This window comes from Thunnus thynnus, chromosome 15, assembly GCF_963924715.1.
Source record: "Thunnus thynnus chromosome 15, fThuThy2.1, whole genome shotgun sequence".
NCBI classification, from domain to species: domain Eukaryota; kingdom Metazoa; phylum Chordata; class Actinopteri; order Scombriformes; family Scombridae; genus Thunnus; species Thunnus thynnus.
Window position 1 is genome coordinate 13,861,607 of NC_089531.1, and position 22,055 is coordinate 13,883,661.

Consider the following 22,055-nt stretch of genomic DNA (forward strand, 5'->3'; position numbering starts at 1 on the left):
CATGTCTTCAGTGACTCAAGCTTCCCTGAGGCTCATGGGCTGATTTCCCCTCCTGCAGGTGCTGATGACTGGCGGGAATACAACAGGGACCACACACACACACACACGCACAGAGACAAGCACACTGTCTGTCTAATGGTTCTGAAGAGGCTCAACACGCAACTCTCAGCATGTTCTGGTTCAGAATAAATTCACCTGCTGGGTAATCCAGTCAGCCTGAGCATTAGTGTGCTGTTCATGACGCACAGCGAGGTAGAGCCGGCCTTGTTCTTTGACTGCTGGAGGATCACCTGCTCCTCTCTAGTGACCAGTGACCCATGTTTTATCTACTGATACAGGGGACACCTACAACACACCCACCAATGAAGCTCTTTTAGCTCATAATATCACATACTGCTTTGATTTTAAGCAGTCTTTCTGTGTTAGACAATCAGGAAAGTAACGCTGTTGTTAAGCAGTGAATTAAACAGTAACGGATGAATTTCACACAGTGTTGGTGATGTGTGTCACTGTGGAGAATGTGTCACTTTCTGGGGCTTTTTCCCTCAATGAGATCACAGTCTCAGCTCACCTCGAAACTTCTGGACACACTGCACAGCGGGTTCAGAGCAGCACAAGGTTAGCTCTGTGAGGTTAAGTAACAGATAATCAGAGAGAAGAGGTTGTTGGTCCTGTGCTGTGCAGATCAGTGGCTTCTCCATGCAGCACTCGGCTACTTATCCTTGTCTTTAAAGCCGCTGTTACCTAATGACAGAGCCCGTGTAGAGCCATGGGCCGGCTGATTTAGACGGTGGCTCTTCAGTTCAAAGCCTCTTGGCGGTTGAGCTGTGGTAGACCGGGTCTCACTGACGTGTGCGTGTGTGTGTTTGTGTATATTGATGAGTGCGGAGTTTGGGATTGCTCTTCAGTGGACGGCCAGTCAGATCAATGTTATGCAAACCTATTAGTCAGAGGTTGCAGTGCAAGCTCTACAGTACTCAGGGACTCTCCCTCAGGGTCAAACTCACTGATGAGCTCTCACTTCTGTTAAGAATGAATAATAATGTTGTCTGCTAGTTAAAGGTCACAACGGAGAACCACAGATTTACAATGTTAAATAATGCAAGCATGACCTGAACTAATGGTGGAACTGGTGCAGGTATTATTGCATTCAGACAGTGCAAGTATTAAGTCTTGGTTATGTTATCTTAATTTTATTACTTAATTCTACTATACAAGACTTTGATATGATCTTTGTTCAGTCACAAAAAAAATGATTTGTTGATGTTTTATCTGCTTTTGTATCAAGTTCACCACATGTATATGAAATATTTTATGAAATGTTTGCGTTATTTTCATTATGATCACAGATTACATGCTACTGTACTTTATTATTTTTTAAAACTTTTGATTTTTTTGTGCTTATCTCTTTGCAAGACAATGTTTTTGCACCTGTGCTCAACTGGAGTCGGAGGTCTACAAGTTACCTTTTCTACTTCAGATGATGTTCTTTAACATATTGTTAGAGGATGACATGCACAACAAAAATCTGTGCAAACAGACATGAAAACCTTATCTCATCTCATCTCATTTTGTTGTTGCATACATCACCATTGTTGTATTTAAACACAGTGTTTGTCCACCATGAATGTATTTCTGTTGACCAAACCTCAGTGTATGGCAATGTTCAAGCTTATAAGATAATTTACCACCAAAATTCAATAAAACATTAAGAAAGGACATAAATTGTTCCTAAATGCTCTTCTTTTGAGTGATGGCTTCTACTGTATATATACATTTCTTTGTTTTGGACCTTTACAACATTGCAAAGAGGGCTGAGATTTCAGCTCACTGAAGGTAAAATGATGGTTATACATTTATGTGACATTAAAGGACGGGTTCACAAGTTTTCAAGTCTGTCTTAAAACAACAGTCAGGAGCCCAAATGAACATTGAAACAAGTTTTTCTTGCCATGATCATCCTTCCTGTTCATACTGACCATTTAAATGTTTATCTGAAGATAATACGAGGCTTCAGGAGTCTGACTTAGTGAAATAACATGGATATCTTCTGCAGTTAGTCTTCTTAGTAAAATAAATCCCTCTTTGTGTCTTGACGGACAGTGTTCCCCTGTTCAGCTGCAGTGGGAGCATCGTACCAAAAAGAGGGAATCTGGCACTAAGAAGGCAGTAATTTTAAAATATATTGACTTGATTTGACTAATTTAGACAACTGAAGCTTCACATCATCTTCAAATAAACTTTTAAATACTTTTTTGCACAAAGGGAGGCTTGTGGATTTTGTCCCCCATCACTTACACTGAAAGAAGAAGGGCTCATTAACTATCCATTAATGTGTTAGGGACATCAAAACATGTGTTTTATGTTTTATTTTTTGAATGCAATGAATCATATTGCTTTTTAATCTGTCAGTGGGGTCAGGATTTTGCTGACTCAACAGGAGGGAGGGGGGTTCTCAGTGTGCTTTATAAGGCCATTAAGAAAATGCTCCCTGGAACACTGTCTGAATAAGCCCCGTGGCTTTGACTCCCGCTAATCATCTTAGGCAAAGCGTGGCTCCCAATGTGCCTGCATGGGAACACCTGTACCGCGCTACAGCAAATGCATGGTGTTTATCATTCTATTCTTTTTTTTACCATCATCATCATGCAATATTCAGAAATGAACTTGTTAAGCTAATTATGTTGTCACTACAACAGAACATAGCAAAGCAAAGTATTTAAAATGAAGTCTCCAACTGTTTATCTTAAGCCATTAGGGGGGGGGAAATAACAAGACAGATAAAACACACATAATGCATGCAAAACGATCTTTGGCATGAAATTACAATTGCATTAAATTGCATTACTGGAGACAAAGATGTGAGCAGGAAGGCTGTGGACACTGCAGGCCTGTAAAAACAGCCAATAAATGTGATTTTCTTTTATTACAGGGCTATTATGAGCTTTTTAAATATTTGAAATTGCTGTTAACTCAAGGTCTACTTACCTTTTTTGTGTGTTTTTTTTTTAAAAAAAGCAACAAATATCAAATCTCAACAACCTCTCACCCCATGATCTTGTTGTACAAATGATATTAGAACAATCTGCGTACTCTGAGGACACTGTGAAATGTGGTTGAAAGATTGTAAGAAAGCTAGAAAAAGCTAATCAGTGGACCTTGAGTTTTTTCTTTTTGTCCATCAGTGGAGTACGTACACTTAGTAAGTACACTTACTCAATTAATGTACTTTTTACTTTTTAGATGAAAAAAATTTACATGAAATAACAGATGATGAGCTCATGAACTACATGACATTGACACTACACTAAATAAAGATTAAATAACTGAATAAAATATTTCACAAAGAAGCAATAGATAGCTCCACCTTGAACAGCTACAACTGCTTGCACATTGATGCAAGAGTATTAACAATGTACTTTATTAAATGTAAATATTTAATACATCAGTAACAGCTTGTACTTTCACTTTTAACAATTCTATACTTTTACTAATGTAGGATTTTAAATACAGGACTTTTACTTCTAATGGAGTATTTTGTTTTATAGTATTGGTACTTAGTAAAGTACTAATTAACAAGAGAAGAGTAGGACTACTTCTTCCACCCTTATTATTTGTCAAATATTAAATATTACATGGATAAGATAACACTTTAATTATCTTTAGGGGAAAATTAAAAGTGTTAGCAGCACAAGAGACAGACTGTACAATAAATGAAAATAATTTACACCAGTGTGCACAAATTTTCATGTCAGCTCACGTTCATGAGATATTTATAGCACAAAACACTTTCACTGATCAATACAACACAACTACTTGTACTAATATTCACATTTTAAACGTATTTTATAGACTTTATTAGCAAGAAAAAACGTTAACTTCAACTTCCACACTAATCGCCATCCAGGTGCCTGGGTTCTTGTTGCCAGGACAACGCGGGCTCCTATTGGCCGCCGCCCCCGGCCCACGTGACGTGCGATCTTGACGTCACGGCGAGAGGCTGCAGGGCTAAGCGGAGTCTGTGCAGCAGCTGAAGGAACAAGCCTGGTGGAGTTTGGACTGAGAGCAGCCGGGAAACTCCAGCTCCTTGTGTGGCTCCTGCAACCTGTTGTCGTCTCAGAAACTTTTACTCGTCCGCTGCGAGGTTATGGACTATTAAAAGAGACTTTTAACAGCAACTTAAAAGCGAGGTAAGTTGTCGCTAAATGTGACCGTCACACTCCGACCGCTTCCTGTTACTTTGTTTTTTTTGTATGTGTGTGTGTATGTGTGTGTTGCTTGTAGTTCAGGTGAGATGAGTTAACAGGTTGAAGCTGTTTATTTTACAGCTGTTCTTTTTTCTAGGGGGGTTAATGTGACAGGAATTAACACAATTTACACATTTTTCCCTCCCACAACTTTGCAGTGCAGCAGCTTCAACCCGGCTCCGGCTTTATCTACATGCCTAATCGGATGAGGCTGCTCCTCCTGTCCTATATATTCACCCTTCAGATGAGCCTGAGAGAAGCTTGTTGTCCTCACACTCTCTCCATGTTTAAAGTGTGGCATAAGTGAGATAACAGGAAGTGAAAAGAGGAGTCCTGCCACCACACAGGGCTGAGTGAGGCAGGGTATCTCATTTCAGCAAATACACATCAGTCAGTCAGTGGATTAAAGCAGGGAAAGAAGAGGTTGCATTGTTGCCCAGGGGGATGTTTTACCATGACTAGTAAGCAGAAATGTTTATTTTACTGTAAATGAATATGTTAGATGGTTGGAGGTGTGTATGTGTCACTCTCTCTCATTATCCTGTCAGGGTACAGTCATAGTTTCGCGGCAGTGAGTTGTGTTTTTATCATAATGAAACTTAGAGAGAGCTATAAATCTTATTATTACGAGCAGACATCTGTGAAGATTCTCAGTCATCCAGGTTATCCAAGGAGGGTTTTATCGACCGAGGCAACTGGATTTCTTGGTTTCAGATACTTGAAGACGTTCTCATCCAAGGGGCTCCTTCAGTTCTTCAGTGGGGAGTCCCAGCCAGGTATTAAACCTCTGTGGGATCGTTGTGGGGTATCAGTGACCTTGATAACGACCCCACAGAGGTTCCCCACCAGTCAGTTAGAACTGAAGAAGCCTCTTGGATGAGAGTCGAAACATCTTCAAGTATTTACAGTGAAGAAGTTCAGCTGGCTTCAGTACAAACAGACGTTGTTCTGCTTGTAATATTTAATTGTAGAACAATGTTTGTTTGTCATGTTTTGTTATCTGGTTGGATTTTTAGTTTTGTCATATTATTTTTATTTAAACCATCGCAGAAATCTGACATTAAACTAGGGCTGCAAGTAACGATTATTTTTATTATCGATTAATCTGTCGATTATTTTCTCGATTAATAGATTAGTTGTTTGGTCCATAAAATGTCCATCACTGTTTCCCAAAAGCCCAAAATGACGTCTTGAAATGTCCTGTTTTACAGTCCAAAGATATTCAGTTTATTCTCATAGAAGACGAAAGAAACCAGAAAATATTCACATCTGAGAAGCTGAATTTTCTGGACATTTTCTGCTTTTCTTTGTCTCATTTGGTAGCAAACTGAATATCTTTGGGTTTTAAACTGTTGGTTAGATGAAACAAACTATTTGAAAACCTTGAGAACCTTCAGCTCTGGTAAAATTCGATGGCTGATTTTATCTATTTTCTGGCATCTTATTGACCAAATGATCTTTAGTAAAGAAAATAATCAGATAGACAGAAACATAGATAATGAAAATAAATGTGTTTTGAAGGCCTAACAGAGACAATCTGAAGATTTATAAAATTAAAACTGAAATGATTTGAGAATAATCGGTAAGTCATTGACCAGAAAATTCATCAACAACAATTTTGATAATTGATTTGTTGTCATAGTAATATATTAAGAAGATTTGTCAGTTGCAGTTTTATAAAACTGGAAATTGTTTACATTTGTTTCAACAGTTGGGAAAATGTTCACTGTTTCCTGACAGGTTTTAGAATAAACGTTGAATCAGTTAGTCAGAAAAAGTAATCAAGTTGATAACAAAACTCATTATTTCTATTACCATTAAATTACTTTTCATCAGTGAACCATGTTGGTTTCAAATTTCCACCAGACAATCAAGCAGCTAAAGTAGGTCTGAGGATTAAATGGACTGAAGATGAGATTGCTGCCTCTCAAAGTGGCTTGTAGAATTAAGAGACCTTACTTGGCCCTGTGCAAATTTTTTTTTTGGCTTGTTGTAAATGAATGTTTTCATTTTGATATGGGATGTAATCAAGACCCTGTGATAAGGCTGAATTTCCTCCGGCGATCCCAATGAAATGAGGCGAACCGGGGAGGGTGATGGCGTAAAAAGAAGATGAAAAGTTTAGATGCAGGAAATAAGAGAAAAGACACACTTTCTGTGAAGCTCTGCATCCTCCAAAAAGTATTACATGTTTTCAGAAGCTTTCAACCTAAGCTGAAGTGAAAAACACTGTCCGGCTCCTCCTCTTCACTCAGGCAGCCAATACAACATAGCAAGAACATTTAAAGACCCGTGGAGGTGCTGACACAAGGGTGGAGTCGAGAGATAATGGCCCCCTTGGTGTAAAAACCATCCCTCCAAACATTTCAAGATGCAGAACTCTTACAAATACACACTAAATTTGAACATGAGCTCTATTTTCGTCGTTGCGGGTGTCCTGCGGATTTGTTTTGGGCCAGACTGACCACATTGGCAGCATCGTTTGTAGTTAGGCTTGTCTGGGCAGCGGTGAGTGCTCTTTCTGAATTGAATTAGAGCTTTTCAGAGGAAGAGGAAGAGGAGAGTGATACAGAGAAAGCAAGGATGAGTAAAAGATCAGCGAGAAACCGAAGGAGGATGGAGAAAAACAGATACGGGCCTGATCATATTTTGGATTAAAAAAAAAAAAAAAGCTGCATATCTGTGCAGCAGATATCGCTGGCAGAGAGGTGTGGGAGTTGTTTAGTCATCGGGCAGATTGACATTTCCATCTCTGCAGCCTTTGTCTTTACAACAGTGCTCTGGCTGTTTCACAGAGAGGCACATTTAGATATCCAATGCAAAGTAAACAGCACTCTCCTCGTGCCATCAGTGACAATTTGCTGCGAGTGTGTGTTGGCAGTGACGTGTGTGTTTGTCCAATCCAGTGTCTGTTTTGCAGCCCTGCCTGCCTGCCTGCCGTCTTGCAGTTGTTGTCAGTGACACTTTTTTTTTTTTTTTTTTTTATATCTTGTTCTCATTCGCTCCCTCATAATGGCTTCTCTGTCATGATTGTGGTTTTTCTGCAGCGCTTTGACGCACGAAGCTCTCCGGCTGACAATGGAAGCGCATGTGTGCTGCATTATGATGAAGTTGCTGCCTCAGATTCCTCAACAGCAGGGATGGATGGGGTTTTGAGAAACATTTGAGGAAGGAGAGAAATGGTGTTATCAGACAAGGAGGACAGTTTTTTGGTTCCTTTTTTTTTTTTTTTTTAAGACATTTTTTGCTTAAATCTCCACAAAAACAAAAACAATGTTAATTATACTAATATCAGATTCCACTGATCTCCACTGAAATGACAGATAGAGAGGTTGTATTGTCATAAACACAAACATCAGGACGTGACAGAGGAAGTTGTGGCTATTTTTAGAGCATCTGCTATGAAACTTTGTGTTTTTGGAGTGACTTGACCTTTTGAGCGTGATTTGAAACTGTCTCATGTTTGCACTCTTTTGGAGGAAGCTGCAAAACTGGATGATGTTTGTGTCACGGGACCGTTGGCCTCTCCATCCAACAAACAAACCCACACACACACACAAACATTTTTGTTGTGAGTTACAGCTGTCTGTGATATGAGGCTGAGTGGTTGAATTGGTAGTTGGGTAGTCAGAAATATTGCTTTTTTTTATTGCTGCTAAACTTTCAATCAGTTTTAGCTGTTTTACAGTCTCATTTGTACTTTTATCTCACTTTTGAAAACATTAATGCCGAGACTTTTTGACTCGGCTATAAATTGCTCTAAATCTGGTTTCATTGAGAGCTTATGATTCCTTTTTTCCTGACAACAACAAAGCAAAATATTTTGCAAAAGATCTGTGGTTTCCTCAGCGGTCGGACTCCGGCACAGGGTGGACCAACAGTGGACCAGCTCTGACCTTCCGCTAAATAACACAGGAGATAGAGTTGCAGTCAGATACTCAAGGAGCCACTAAAGCACTCTACACCAAACAGCACTTGTCACGATACTTGTAACGTGAGCATGCGTGCTCCCAAAGCTATGCCATGCTGCAGCAATGTTTTGGTGGTGGTTTGAAATGTGGCTGCTGATCAGACAAGTGATCACAAACAGGTTCTCACCAGAAATACGTGTGTTAAGATGTTGTGGAAAGCTGCAAATCATTGTTGAGTTGTGTTTTCTCCCTTTGTGCTTCTGTTACGTGTTTTTATATTAGTTTTATAGCATATTTTATATGAGTTTTTTTGTGCACTGCTGTGTTGAACAGTAGAGGCTAGTTTTAGTTGGTTTTGGTGATAACATGTTGCTCACACGCAGCGGTAGATGAAATCTAAGTGTGAGGTAGAAAGAGAGGTAATGAGTCAAGCGCTTTCTGTTAGGATGTCACTCGTGTTAGTGAAAATTTGCTACTTTGTCAGCTTTTGTCTTCCGGCACTGAAATGACACTGTTGTTGATCTTTACAATGAAAGGTTAAAGAGTCTTGTAAGTTTGGTTTGACAGCACATTTACATGCACCAAATGTCAGTCCGTCCTGTTATCTGCAACACCATAAACACAACAGCGAGGATGGAAATGGTGGCCAGCTTGAACCTAGTCCAATGTTTCCCCTCCGTCTTTGGAATATGAGCCGCTCCATCCCTCTGACATTGACTGCGAGTGCGGTGCAGCGACGTCAGAAAACATCCCCCTACAAAATCTAAAACAAGTTCTTTTCAAAATATATAATTACAGTGTTATTTAAAGCCGAAATCCATAACTTTTAGCCGCTTGTTGTTGGTGAGAGGTACAATTAAAATGATTTTTTTTTTTGAACTGCAAAGCATTCACAGTTGTGACGTCAACTGAACAGCTGTCTACCCTGCATGAAAATGCAGGTAACATCTTTAATAATTCATTGCTAACATGATTAACAGTTAAGTAGCACGGCATGACATGGATTATACAATATGAAAGTAATTTCACACTGACATCTGTTTAAACAAACTTAATTGGCATTTTCAGACTTATTAGTGAACAGCGGTGTATAACAAGTGCAATCACAGTAGTTGTGTGTTCACATCGTACAACACTCCATCACACAGTCATGGTTTTCAGTTTTAATGTTAATCTCAGATTATGCAACAGAAATCATACAAGCGGCGGTTTTCTTGCATTTGCGAGAGCAACCTAAGATTAAAGGATGATATAGCACAACAGATGTTTTGGTGCTCATCATGCTGCTGCACAGACCAGCTGTGTTAATCAAACATGGAAACACTGAGCCAAAGATCAAACGTTGACATGAGCCTGCAGCCTCTCAGGTTGTTCAAATTAGCCCTCGGCTAATCTGAGACGGGTAAACTTGTTGTTTCAGTGTCTTATCGCAGCTGAGATGAAACCTAATGATTTAATTTTGAGCCCTGGGTGAATATCAGATTGCAGACCCTGCAGGTGTAATAACTGCTTGCCTGTTAGGTCAAGAATAACTGGCCTCAGCTCTGGAGCCTGTCACACCTGTCACAGACGGATCATATTGCACTATAAATGTATCATTCTTAAGCTCGCTATCTGTGATCGGGACCCTTTCGTTCGCTGTTGGCCTCCCCCCCAGCTCTCTTTTGCTATCTCTGGTCTTTGGATTATCTGCAGGACTCTTGGGTTAAGATTTACCTGCAGGATATAAATGGAGACTTCTGCCTGTTACGTAAGCGAGCAACAAGATGTTCTGGGCTGAAAGCCGTGTGGAGGGCGTTTGATTCAAGCAGAGAAGAATGATTCAACCGTTCAACTCAAATATAACACGGATGTGTAGGATTATGTTCAAAGTTTAGCAAAATGCAGAAATCTTGTTTCATGTCAGTATTAAAGTAATAAATAGAAGAATTTCTGTAGAATAAAAAGCTGAGATCATGTTCGGTGAATACTGCGGCACGACATCAAACCTCAACACTGTTTTAGTATCGACCTAAATGTGTCCACCGCAGAAAAAGTATCTGTCCAAGCATGTCGACATACTCTATGATGTTATGCAGCCATTAGTGTATGTTTTAATGCTTCTTGTCTCCGATTGGATATCATTCATATTTAATGCAAATTAGAGCAAATTGATTAATCAGTCGAAGGAAATTATCAGCAGCTATATTAATAATTCAGTCAATTGTTTGAGTCATTTTGCAAGGACAACTACCAAGCTCTGCATTTTCAACTTCTTAGTTGAGTCGATTTTCTTTTGTAAAGAAAATTTACTCTGTAGACCTACAATTTTTCAAGAAAATAATCTACAGATCAATCAATAATGAAAGTGATTGTTAGTTGCAGGCTTGCACATTTTGTTGAAGGAATAATAGGTATTTGATTGGATACATTTTTATATTTCATAGATAAAAATACAAGATGTTTTTTGTGCTTCCTTTCAGTGGTTGTAAACAAGAGCTGGATGAGAAGATGTCTCATGATATTGTCTTTAGTTGATGGGTCGGAGCTGTTGTTGGTTCCAGGAGTTAAATCTGTCTCAAAGCTCATCTTGTCTTCTGCCAAAGGTCTCAAACACTGAACACAAAATGTCCACGGGGGGGATAATGTGTACGCTGTCATTAGAAACTGAAAGTGACAGTCTGTTCTCTGCTGGCTAATACCGCACCGGGGCTGAGGTGACGACTCTTGTCTCGCTCGTCCTGACCTAAGGAGGTGGTCGTTCACAGCGACTCAAGTAGAACTCGGCTCGAACACGTGACCTAACCACTCATTAAATCCTCGGTTATGTAACGGTGCCATCACAGGTCTGCCAGCAGCAGCAGGTAAGAGTCTTAACAGTTAATTGTAGGCAGTGATCTTGGGAGACTACAAGCGCCAGAAATAGCAGAGTTCTTAGGGTGACTGGTTGAAGGTATGTTATGTGGAGGTCTGAGCTCTCATCCCATCATTTCTTCTTTTAAAATACACATAAAGCTGCTTTTGTCCAAGGCAAGAGAGATCTTTAGCCACACATACTGCACACACAGAGAAATTTGGGGTTCTTTGTCTGTATCAAGGACATTTTGGGCCTGTGAACCACCAACATGATGACTAACGGCCAACGGCTCCAACAACTGAGCTTTAATTGTCAGAGGAATTGCATTTGATTCAGTTAGACGCGAATAACTGAAGCTCAAAGGAGAAGAAGAAGGGTTGATAGGAAAAGTAGACATGAAAATTTGCTGTAATAGGCCTTCAGTTACTGAAAGAACTGGCAACAATGAAAAGTTACGTCTCCTGTGTTTCTTTGGAGGGCACCCAAGAAGAAAACCTACAAGGAGAACACAGAAAGAAGCCTGCCATGTTACTAAACTAGTAAAAAGTTTTTAAATAAGTACGGAACATCCAGTGATAAGACAAAGATCAATGCACATAACACAGATGAATCCTTATCGATTAATCTGTGGATTATTTTGTCATTTTTCCATGAAATGTCAGAAAATAGTGAAAAATGTCCAGGTGACTATTTAAATATCTTGTTTTTTTGTCTGTCTAACAGTTCAATGATATTCAGATCATATATATAAAATGAAGAAATGCAACTATTCCTCAGATTTTAGTCAGCTGGAAACCTGCTTTTTTTGCCTAAAAATGTTTGAAATGATTAATCGATTAACATTCTTTCAATCAACTAAGTGATTAATTGACTAATTGACTCTATGACACAGTACATACAGAGACAAGTGGACAGTTATGAAACACTGTCTCACAGGTGTGGATGAAAAACCTGCCATAATTCACACCAAAGTAATTTTTAGTCACTAATATGGAGTTACAAATATTGCTGAAACATTTAATAAATTAACAGAGTACTTGATAGGCAGAAAATGAATCCACAGGGGTTATTAGTGATTTATTGTGCAAATATTAGAGGATTCCAGCCTCTCAAATGTGAGGATTTGTTGCTTTTCTTTGATTCATGCAATTATACATTGAATATTTTTTCTGTTTTAGATTCCTGTCGGGAGAAAATAAGCAATCTGAAGATGTTAACTTGGTCTCTGGGAAATAATGATAAGCGTTTTTCACAATTTTCTGACATTTTATAGACTAAACAATCAGAAGAAAAAGTCATCATCAGATCAATAATGGGAGCTGTTATTTGCAGCTGCAGTTTAAAACATATTTGAAATGTCAAGCTTTAGACTTAATATCCGCTGTAACTCATGTCCTGTTGTTGTAAAGCCATTAAGAACAACACTAATTAACCTTTCCAACCTCATTTAGAGTAATGGAGAGAGAGAGAGAAAATTGTAGTCGGCTTCGTCCTCCACATTAACGTGTAAACAGTCTGGCTGGAAGTTGTCTGAATGATTAGCGCCGCAGCTAAAAGCAAACAATTAAACGAGCTGCAAGCCTTCGCAGAAAGTATAATTAAATGCTATTGTGAATCAAAGGCACCACGTAAAGTAATATGTTTTTGGGGTTTTTTTTGTTTTTTTTAAGCCCACTCACCGCCAAAAACTAGAGTGACTGTACGGCCAGTCGCCATGACAACACAGCCTCAATAATCATTGAAACACTCCACAATCCATTAAGCAATAAAAAATGCAGATACCAGACTATGCGGCGTTCCTGCTCGCCATATCAGACAAATAATGGAGTTTATGAATGAAATGAAAGGAAGTAGTCAGGATGCGTCCACTGGTTGATTAGCTGTATGGCAGAGTGTGTGTGTGTGTGTGTGTGTGTGTGTGTGTATTGAGATGCTCTGTATGAGACAGTTGTTAGTTCAGTGTTAGACAACAAACGTTGCTCTCAAAGTGAAGCTGACTTCTGGTAGAAAAATATGGATCTCATGTCAAAAAAAGGCAAAATTGAAGACCGGGTACGGCAGATATATTTCAGATGTTTGCAGTTTATAGATTCTCTTGCAGCTGCACGTTTGTATTTTGTCACATTCAGACTTTGAATGAGAGTTGTAAGAACTTATTTTGGGCTCTCTGAAATACAAGACGTATCACTAGGAGCTCATAAACAGCAGAGTAAATAGCAACATACATACTGTATGTTGTATATCAGGTGATATGTATCAGGTTTTATCGTGGTTTATATTTATAGTGTATTTTGTGTATTTTAGTGTGTTTTGCGTAGAGCTGCAACGATTAGTTGATTAGCCGATCGACAGAAGAGTATTCTGCACCTATTTCGATAACTGAAAAATCATTTTAATCAGATTTTAAGCAAAAGTTAAAAACATTTGCTGGTTGCAGCTTCTCAGATGTGAGGATTTGGGGGTTTTCTGTGTCATACATGACAGTAAACTCAATATCTTCGGTTTTTGGATTGTTGATCAGACAAAACAAGATGTCACAACAACCTTATAGCAAAATTATAACATTTTTCACTAGTTTTGGACATTTTTATAGACAAAATGATTAATCTGGCAGGTTAATCGGTAAAGAAAACAATAGTTGGTTGCAGCCGCAGTTTTGTGTATTTTATGTTCATGTGCATTTAGCTGTAACATAAATTTCTGGAACAATAAAGTTTGAGATCGGAGTTGAACAAAGTGACACATTTTACTCTCCTTGTGTAAGCTCGTTTTACTTTTGCTGTGTGCTGCTGCAGAACAGCTTCTCTCCTCCTCATATGGCAAATCTAATTTAACAAGCTCCAAATTCACTCATGAAATCAGCTGACAAGCGATCCACAAGTGTTTGCTTGTTTACTTTTACTATCCGTCTAAAACAGGAACAGTATAACCTGATTTGACACTCTGAAAATTTGATTTTCATATTATTCCATTCAGCACCGGGGTGATATGAATCTTCTGTCTTTAATAAAACACCTGGCAAACTCCTACTCAGGTTGAAAGCTGGGGGGAGGGGAGGGGAGGTGGGGGCAATGATGGACTTTTCACCAAACATTGGTTATTGGGTGTTCCTAATAACATTAACGACGGCTCTATTCTGTTCATCTGCTCTAGTGATAGTGTGACCAACACGCACGATACCGGCAGCTAAACAAAAGACGTTAATTTGATTACTCTCATCGGCTTCTTCGACTGTGACCTGTTTAAAATGACCTCTGTGAAGAAGAACTTATAAAGGTGTAAACCAAGTCAATTAACTGTTTTATGTCTTTTTAAATATCAGAAAATATAGAAAAATGGCAATTTCTTAAAGCTCAAGGTGACGTCTTCAAATGTTTTCAGTTTACTATCATGTGTGACAGAAAAGCTTAAAATTTTCACTTTTGCGAAGCTGCAACCACCAGATATTTTACATTTCTGTTTATTAAAAGACTAAAATGATCATTTGTTTATCAAAAATAGTTGCCAATTAATTTTCTGTTGATCGTCCAATCGATTAAACGACTAATTGTTTCAACTAAACTGTCCTCCTTAACAGCAAAGTGAAGGAGACGTCAATCAGTTTGCACGCACAGAAATCTAATTAGGCCTTAAAGTGAAAACACCTGATCCCTGGGTGTAGTATTTGTTTAGATTACACCTGTGAGCCGCTACCGTCAGCCCCCATCTCTGTCTATCAATATCAGGTCTATGTTCGCTTCAGTCTAATTTTAAAGGCAGAGAGTCTGTACGTCGGCTCTCCGCAGTGGACCCCCGCTGTGTATCTGCTGATGTGTGTTGTTCCAGGAGGATGATGAGTGTGTAAACAGGTGTTAATCTCCTTTTTCACGCCGCTCCAGCATTCACGCTGCCGTTGAGGTGAACTATAGGTAACAGCGGGGAACTCATTAGAGATTGCCGCTACGTTGCCGGAGCTCATTGTTTACTTTGAGTTAATTAAAGGATTTTAGCTGGCTGTTTATGTAACATGTGAGCGTTGGAGAAATATAAAGAGAGAGAAAGACGGAGATCTTGCAAATAGCTGTTAACAAAACTAATGAAAAGGCAGGAATTTTGATTCAAACTGCACAGTTTCACCTGAAATGGTGTTTAATTGGTACATTAGTGTTTACCCATGTTTGTGTATTACTTTCATATCTGTTTGGTTCCTGTTGAGCAGCACTTTTCATTAATGTTCATTGCTATTGGCAAGAAGAGTATATTTATTTCCACTTAAGCACCCACTTTCCAGGGACGTAATCATGATGGCAGATCTTTCTCAGTCAGACTTTATCAATTAATGGATCAGCTTAAATGAGCGACCTCAAGCAACACTCAGTTGTGATGGTAACTGTATATATTTGCATACAGTGGCATCAAGTGAATATCTGTACGGGTGTTTTAGAGGTCAGTAAACAGATAATTAATGCTGAAATGCTTTACACAAGGGCTTAAGCTAAATTAAGTTAGTAGTTCCTGTAATGTAAACATCTTTTATAAAGTATCCTGTTAATATTTGAAAAGTAAAGTCTTCAAACAAAGTCAGTTAATTAACTGGAAACACAGAGGTGACAGATCTTTTCTTTCCCTTCCTGGAACAAGCTACCTGGACCCTAATTTGCTTTGGCCTGGTCTGACATTGCTGATTTTATCTGTCATTATCCGCGGCTAAGCTTAGAACAGCTTCCCTCTTGTCTTTAGCCTGGAGAGCTCAGCAGCAGCTAGCAGTCTGACAAGGGAAAGTTGCTAAGCACATTAGCTGCAAGGTTAGCCGATGAACTGTGTCCTCTGCCGAGTGTTAAGACTCCCCTGTTCACTTTCTGCAAAAAAAAAACCTCATTGGCTACAGAGAAGTGGTTTGGCGATGCTGATGAATACCTCATCAAAACTAGGTCAATAAACAGTCTACTATTAATACAGAGGATGTGGATTTATGTGTCGAGGCATCAGAGTTCCTGCAGGAAATGGAAGTTGCATCTGCAGCACTTCGGTGTGTGTGTGTGTGTGTGTGTGTGCTGCGCTGTGAGCGTGTGGGGTGTGGTTGTACATCTGTGGTAGTGTTGCACCATTAAAACATTCGGTGGTCTTGTGTTTCAAGTGCACGTGAGAACTTCTGCATCTGCACAAGACGACACATTCAACAACTCGATCTTCCTGCTTTTCTTTCAGTATACCGTCATCGCTGTGATGTTAGGACCACGTGTGTCTGCGTTTTGTTGTAAAACATGAACAAACTAAATGAAAAAGATAAAAACCGTGTTGCTCAAGGCCTAAATCAAACTGTCAGCTAAACTGACTCTGCTTAAATCTGCTTAAAAGGGAAAAAAATGAAAGAAATAATCTGTATTTTCAGTAATTAAAGGTTCCTTATAGAAGTCGTGGATGATGAATAGGTGCCAAATATAGTGCTGATGTTCTGTGTCTGCTGGATGTCAACTGGTACTTAAAAGGTGATAATGTGTCAGTGTTGTGTTTGTGCTGCTCCCACTTGGTCAAAAAAACTACGTATCGCAGGTTTAAACTGTATTTTTGGTGTTTTATGGTTTGATTTGTTGCGATGTTAAGTTCATGTAAAAAACAGAAGCTGCTAACTTTACAAGAGATGTGACATCAACTTTTTTTTTTTTTTACACATTTAAGTGCGATAACACTTTTGCTTTGTGTTTTCTTTTTACATCACTGTGCTTCCTCTCTGCATTTCCTCTTATTCTTGTATGATCTAGGTTATCTCAGAGGATTTCTAATGACCTTTGCTCTCTTTTCTCTCTTTCTTCCTCAATGTCAGCAGTCTAAATCGCGGCCACCGCCCTCACGTCACCCACAGCCTCCACAAGCAGCGACCATGGGCAAACAGAACAGCAAGCTCCGTCCCGACGTCATGCAGGACCTGATGGACAACACGGACTTCACCGAGCATGAGATCTCGGAGTGGTACAAGGGCTTCTTGCGGGACTGCCCCAGCGGCGCTCTCTCCATGGAGGAGTTCAAGAAGATCTACGCCAACTTCTTCCCATACGGTGACGCCTCCAAGTTCGCCGAACATGTCTTCCGCACCTTTGACGCCAACGGAGATGGGACTATCGACTTCAGGGAGTTCATCATCGCCCTGAGTGTGACCTCGCGCGGCCGGCTGGACCAGAAGCTGAAGTGGGCATTCAGTATGTACGACCTGGATGGGAACGGATACATCAGCAAGGCAGAGATGCTGGAGATCGTAACGGTGGGTGTGATATGTTTTTTTTGTTCTGTATTCTTTATTTCTCTCTATCCTAAATAATTTCTGCTTCTCTAGCTTCATCTATCCCTCAGTCTCTCAGTGGCGTGCCATCATGGTAACGCCATATTTCCCATTCCTAAAACTACTCCTGCAGTAAAGCAACATTTTTGCTCAGCCATCCACACCAGCTGCTACATCATATATCCATCTGCTTCTGTGTTCTGCACCATTTGACTGCCCACAGCAGGAAAACAGGCCGCTGTGTAATTTTAGAAACCAGCAGTTCCTCTCAGGTCCTCAGACGTCTCTAAATAAGACCGGGCCGCGGTGTATTTCTAGAAGGGAGCGGTTCTCCCCTCTGATCCTCAGTTTGACTCAGCACTACATCCAACAGCTGTGTAGCGTCCCCCGCACCCCCCAACAGTTTCCTCAGCAGCTCCAGTGTTACTTTACAATAAACGGTTTCACGCAGGCTCCTCGACTTATTGGATGAGGCTTAAGACACACACACACACACACACACACCCAGCAGTCCCTTTATACATGTTGTTACATCACACATGACGGTGCTAAACTGAGCATAGTACTAAAGAATGTATAATCCCATTCTCCTTATTTATAGTTAGCAGGTGTGTTGATGTGTAGAGATGCGCTGATATAATTGTCAAACTGTCCAGCCAACACAGGGCTGCGTTTAATTATTAATTAATTATTTTTGCCATTTTTTTACATTAACTGATACATTTTTTTAATCTATAAAATGTCAAAAAAATGTCTTTTTACATATAAATGATTATAAATCAGAGGAATTATCAAGTCCTTAAACTCCAGAATATGTAACTAGAGAGTGTTTGTACTTTTTACTTAATTTTCTGTTGATCAATTTAAATTTAATTGACTAATTGTTTAAGCTACAGTCCAATATTATTCTTATTGGTTGGTTGTTTAATTGACATTCTTCTTTGTGTGCCACTTAATGCAACAAAATAAAAACAGCATGACCCCCAGTAGATACTTAATGTATTATAATTATTTGGTCATGCAAGAATTATAAATATCAAACAGTTACTGCTTTCTCCTTCATCTTCTCATCATTAAATGTAATGAAATACTTTAGGTGTTGTTGCTGCTGCTTCATTCATTTTATAGATTAAGAGATTGATCAGCTAATTAAAAACTAAGTCGATACTAACTGGCTGCAGGCCTTATCAGGATCTAAGTGTCTGTGTTATGGATAGACATGCACACAGCTGATCTGGTGCACGGTTGTGCATAGCTGGTCGGGGAGGTGATTGTAGTGATTATGGGGAATGTTGCACAAGTGCTTTTAAGTCTCTGTCAGAGAGATTGTAGGAATGAAAAACAGCGAAAAATGATAACAGATGATTTATTTTAAAAGCAGATGTTTTAGCAGTGATTTGGATTTCAGCTCCTTTAACTGACCAAAACAAGTGAATCAATACTAAATGCTGTTGCTTTAAATATCTCGGGAACTTTTTTTGATTAATCATTCACTGAAAAAACAAAATTAACTCTTTTCGACACAAATACTTCCTGTTTGTTTCTGTGCAGTCAAATGAGGCATATGAGCCACCTTTATCTCTCTTCCTCCCTGCAGAGATAAGTTGACTGATGGGCCGTATGTAGCCTATATTTCACAGAGAGTTTCTTTTTCCTGCACTGTGCAACAATACAGCGTTGCTTGCAGCTGTGCGTCTGGTCAGAGCAGCTCTGATGTTAAATACGATTAGAATACACACAGTCTTCATCACTGGTTTCAGATGTGTCTCAGTCAAACTGTAAATGTATTACACCTACTTCTACAAAGTTGAAACTTTCATGAAAGGACTTTACTCACTAAAACAGGTTTTTTTTTACTTTTTTACAGATGCAATCACATACTGTACATAAAAGTTTTGAGTCCATAATACTCTGTTTCTGATGTCTCCCTCTCTGTTCCCTCTTGTCTTTAGGCCATTTACAAGATGGTTTCCTCTGTGATGAAGATGCCTGAGGATGAGTCCACACCAGAGAAACGCACAGATAAGATCTTCAGGCAGATGGACACAAATCGAGATGGTAAGACTTGCGCGCTGCCTCTCACTCCGCTTGCAGGGGTTTATTGTTGAAACAGAAGCTTCTTCACAGCCTAAAACTGAACATAATTAAACAAAAATCGTGTTTCAGAACACACAGACGCACCAGATGTTGCTTTTTGTTGAAAAAACTAGCAATAGGATGGAAGACTGCCAGTCAGCATTTTAAAATAAATAAATTAACTCAACAAAGTATTGTTATAAATACTATTTAAAAGGCTGAATATTATGTGTCACATCACCTCTGGGAGGATTTTGGTCTTTGTATTGATTTTATCTATTTTTGATCTGCTGCAACGAATAAACTGTAATCTCTAATCTCTCTCTCCTCCTCCTCTGTGTCTCCGTCAGGTAAACTCTCCCTGGAGGAGTTTGTCGAGGGAGCAAAGAACGACCCCTCCATCGTCCGGCTGCTTCAGTGCGACCCCAGCAGCGCTGGACAGTAAACGCCTGGACTTTTTTCCCGTTGGCAGTTTGATTATTAATTTAACACATTTTCAGAATCTCTCCCAGCTGACCCACCTGAGATCGTTGACATTTGTTCACCTGAGCTATAGAGGCGCATGCATTCGACACACAGACACACACACACACAACATGCAACTGTACATAACTACAAATACCAAAGTCCGACGCGTATACAATCAGACGCTCACATGCACATACTGTACATGCGCCTCTATGCTCAGGCTACGGTCGACACGAGTCTCGTACACGGTACAAATATAACTCAAAGGACTCCAATCCCATCAAAGACTTGTTTAACACTGAATCAAAGCTGTGCTATCTCTGTCTGAGAGGACAGCCAGCGAGGATAATCCAACATTCATGAGGTACGATCGGTCCCCTCAGAATTGAGCCGAATCCAAGTTTGCTGTTTTTGTTTTTATTTTATTTTATTTTTTTGTTATTTCTGACAGCATTGTTCCTGAGTTGAAAGGGAATCATGCTCATTTTTGTTCTCTCTGTAACTGACTCGGGCTGTTGAGTGACGACGGACAGATCTTTACAAAGTATTGCAATCTTAACTCCGTGTTAACACTGGATGAAATGAAGTATGTGAGTCTGGGACTACCAGTGTTCACAGCTTGCAGTATGGCTATGTAGACAGGAGATCTGGGAAATGTAGTTTTTAACCAGAGAAGCATTTTAGACGGCATGAACAATGCTTTTCTGTTTTTTTTTTTTTTTAAATGTATATTTTGGAGGAATGTTACATCAAACCAAAACTGACTTTTAAATGAAGGGGAATATTTTGACTACAGATTACACCATCTGTTCTTTTTGAAAATGACTTTTTATGCCAAGTTCTGTATCCACACACACACACACACACACACACACACACACTTCATATAAACACACACATTCACCTAACTGATGAATACATGAACTTGACATATGCATGTAAAACGAGCTGTGATTCTCTTTCTCCAAATATGGTTCAACAAGTGTATAAGCAAAAAAAAAAAAGAAAAGTTAGATGTTATATGAATATATAGTATGTACTTATATATTCTTTTACTCTGTGATAACATTGTGGACATTCGCCGCAATGGAAGAGATTCACTTTAAAAAATTTTGACGTATAAATTATTGGAATGTGACGATTTTATTTTCTTTTACTTGACGATTATGATATGAAAGAAAGTTGTACAGTATATTCACTCATATTTATGATAGAGATGTTAAAAGAGGAGAGGACCACACATATTGCTATGCACTCAGCTTTGAGCATCCACTTATACATTTTAGTGTTTGTAGCTTCTTTTTTCGCCCCTTTTTTTGACAGTGAGAAAAATAGCTACAGATCTCACAGCTTTTGATCCCCCCGCTGACTTTCATATTTCCCAGGAAGCCGCTAAACTTTGATTTTTTTCCTGTGCTGTCCGTCTGTGTGTAAACAGCCTCCAAACGGTGTAAACGTCATTAAAGTGCAACTGTAACTGTACAAATCTTAACCATCTTGTGCGGATGTCACATGTCGTGAATGTGCACTTTTTTTTTTTTTTTTTTTTTAAACTCCCACTTTATACCTTTTGTGATGATGGAAATGGACTGTGACGCACAGTAATGGATATTTAACTGACAGAACAAAATCTCTTCTGGTCTCTTTAAAAGGGCTGACATTGGTAGCCTCCGACAAACCCAAACCTGTTTTTTTTTTTGCAGGATTTACTGATAATTCTTTACTGTTTCCATCCTGCTTATTTACCCTCGCTGGTCTGAAAACAACATGAGATACAGTCGTTTTTTTACAGGTGGGTGAATGTGACAACTGTGATTTAAAATTTTTCTGGGCTTCTGCACATTTCAGGTAGGTGATGAGGTACTTCAGTCCCACATTTCATTTCAATAGCATCTTGTGGTCAAGTGCCAAATATAGATGAATAATTCAAAAAAAAAAAAAAAATCACAGTATTGTATCCATTTATACTGTACAGTTGTTACCTGTCGAACAAAAAAAAAACTTTATCACTATCATTTTGTAGATTTTGTATTGTTAACTTGCATTATGTGTTCTGTGTAGGATGTCCATTTTGTTATTCAAATAAAGACAAAATGGCGGAAAAAATGGCAGATTGTCTTCTTTGTTCTAGTTTTGGTCCAGACTGAAATATCTCAACAACTATTAGATGGATTGCCATTAAATTTTCTATAAATATTTATTGTCCCAAGAGGATGAATCCTGGTGATTTTGGTGATGTTCACATTTGTTGTTTGGAGTGA

At 39.1% G+C, this 22,055-nt stretch overlaps 1 protein-coding gene across 2 annotated transcripts; it reads left to right on the forward strand.

Moving 5' to 3' along the window:
• Positions 1–3,990: 3,990 nt before the first annotated feature.
• Positions 3,991–21,899, forward strand: ncaldb (neurocalcin delta b). Of its 2 annotated transcripts, none has more exons than XM_067612782.1 (4): positions 3,991–4,190; positions 16,798–17,232; positions 19,203–19,308; positions 19,677–21,899. In XM_067612782.1, the coding sequence occupies exons 2-4, from the start codon at positions 16,855–16,857 to the stop codon at positions 19,769–19,771; spliced, it is 579 nt and encodes a 192-aa protein (XP_067468883.1). In that variant the 5' UTR covers positions 3,991–4,190; positions 16,798–16,854; the 3' UTR covers positions 19,772–21,899. The 2 variants fall into 2 exon arrangements, with proteins under 2 accessions (XP_067468883.1, XP_067468884.1); XM_067612783.1 differs by having other exon boundaries at positions 16,801–17,232.
• Positions 21,900–22,055: the final 156 nt, after the last annotated feature.

Bases quoted from the DNA above. Each gene is read 5' to 3' on its own strand.
- ncaldb (XM_067612782.1), top strand. From the start codon at position 16,855: ATGGGCAAACAGAACAGCAAGCTCCGTCCCGACGTCATGCAGGACCTG. The intron at 17,233-19,202 runs GTGGGTGTGATA...TCTTGTCTTTAG, and splicing joins AGATGCTGGAGATCGTAACG to GCCATTTACAAGATGGTTTC. The intron at 19,309-19,676 runs GTAAGACTTGCG...TGTCTCCGTCAG, and splicing joins GATGGACACAAATCGAGATG to GTAAACTCTCCCTGGAGGAG.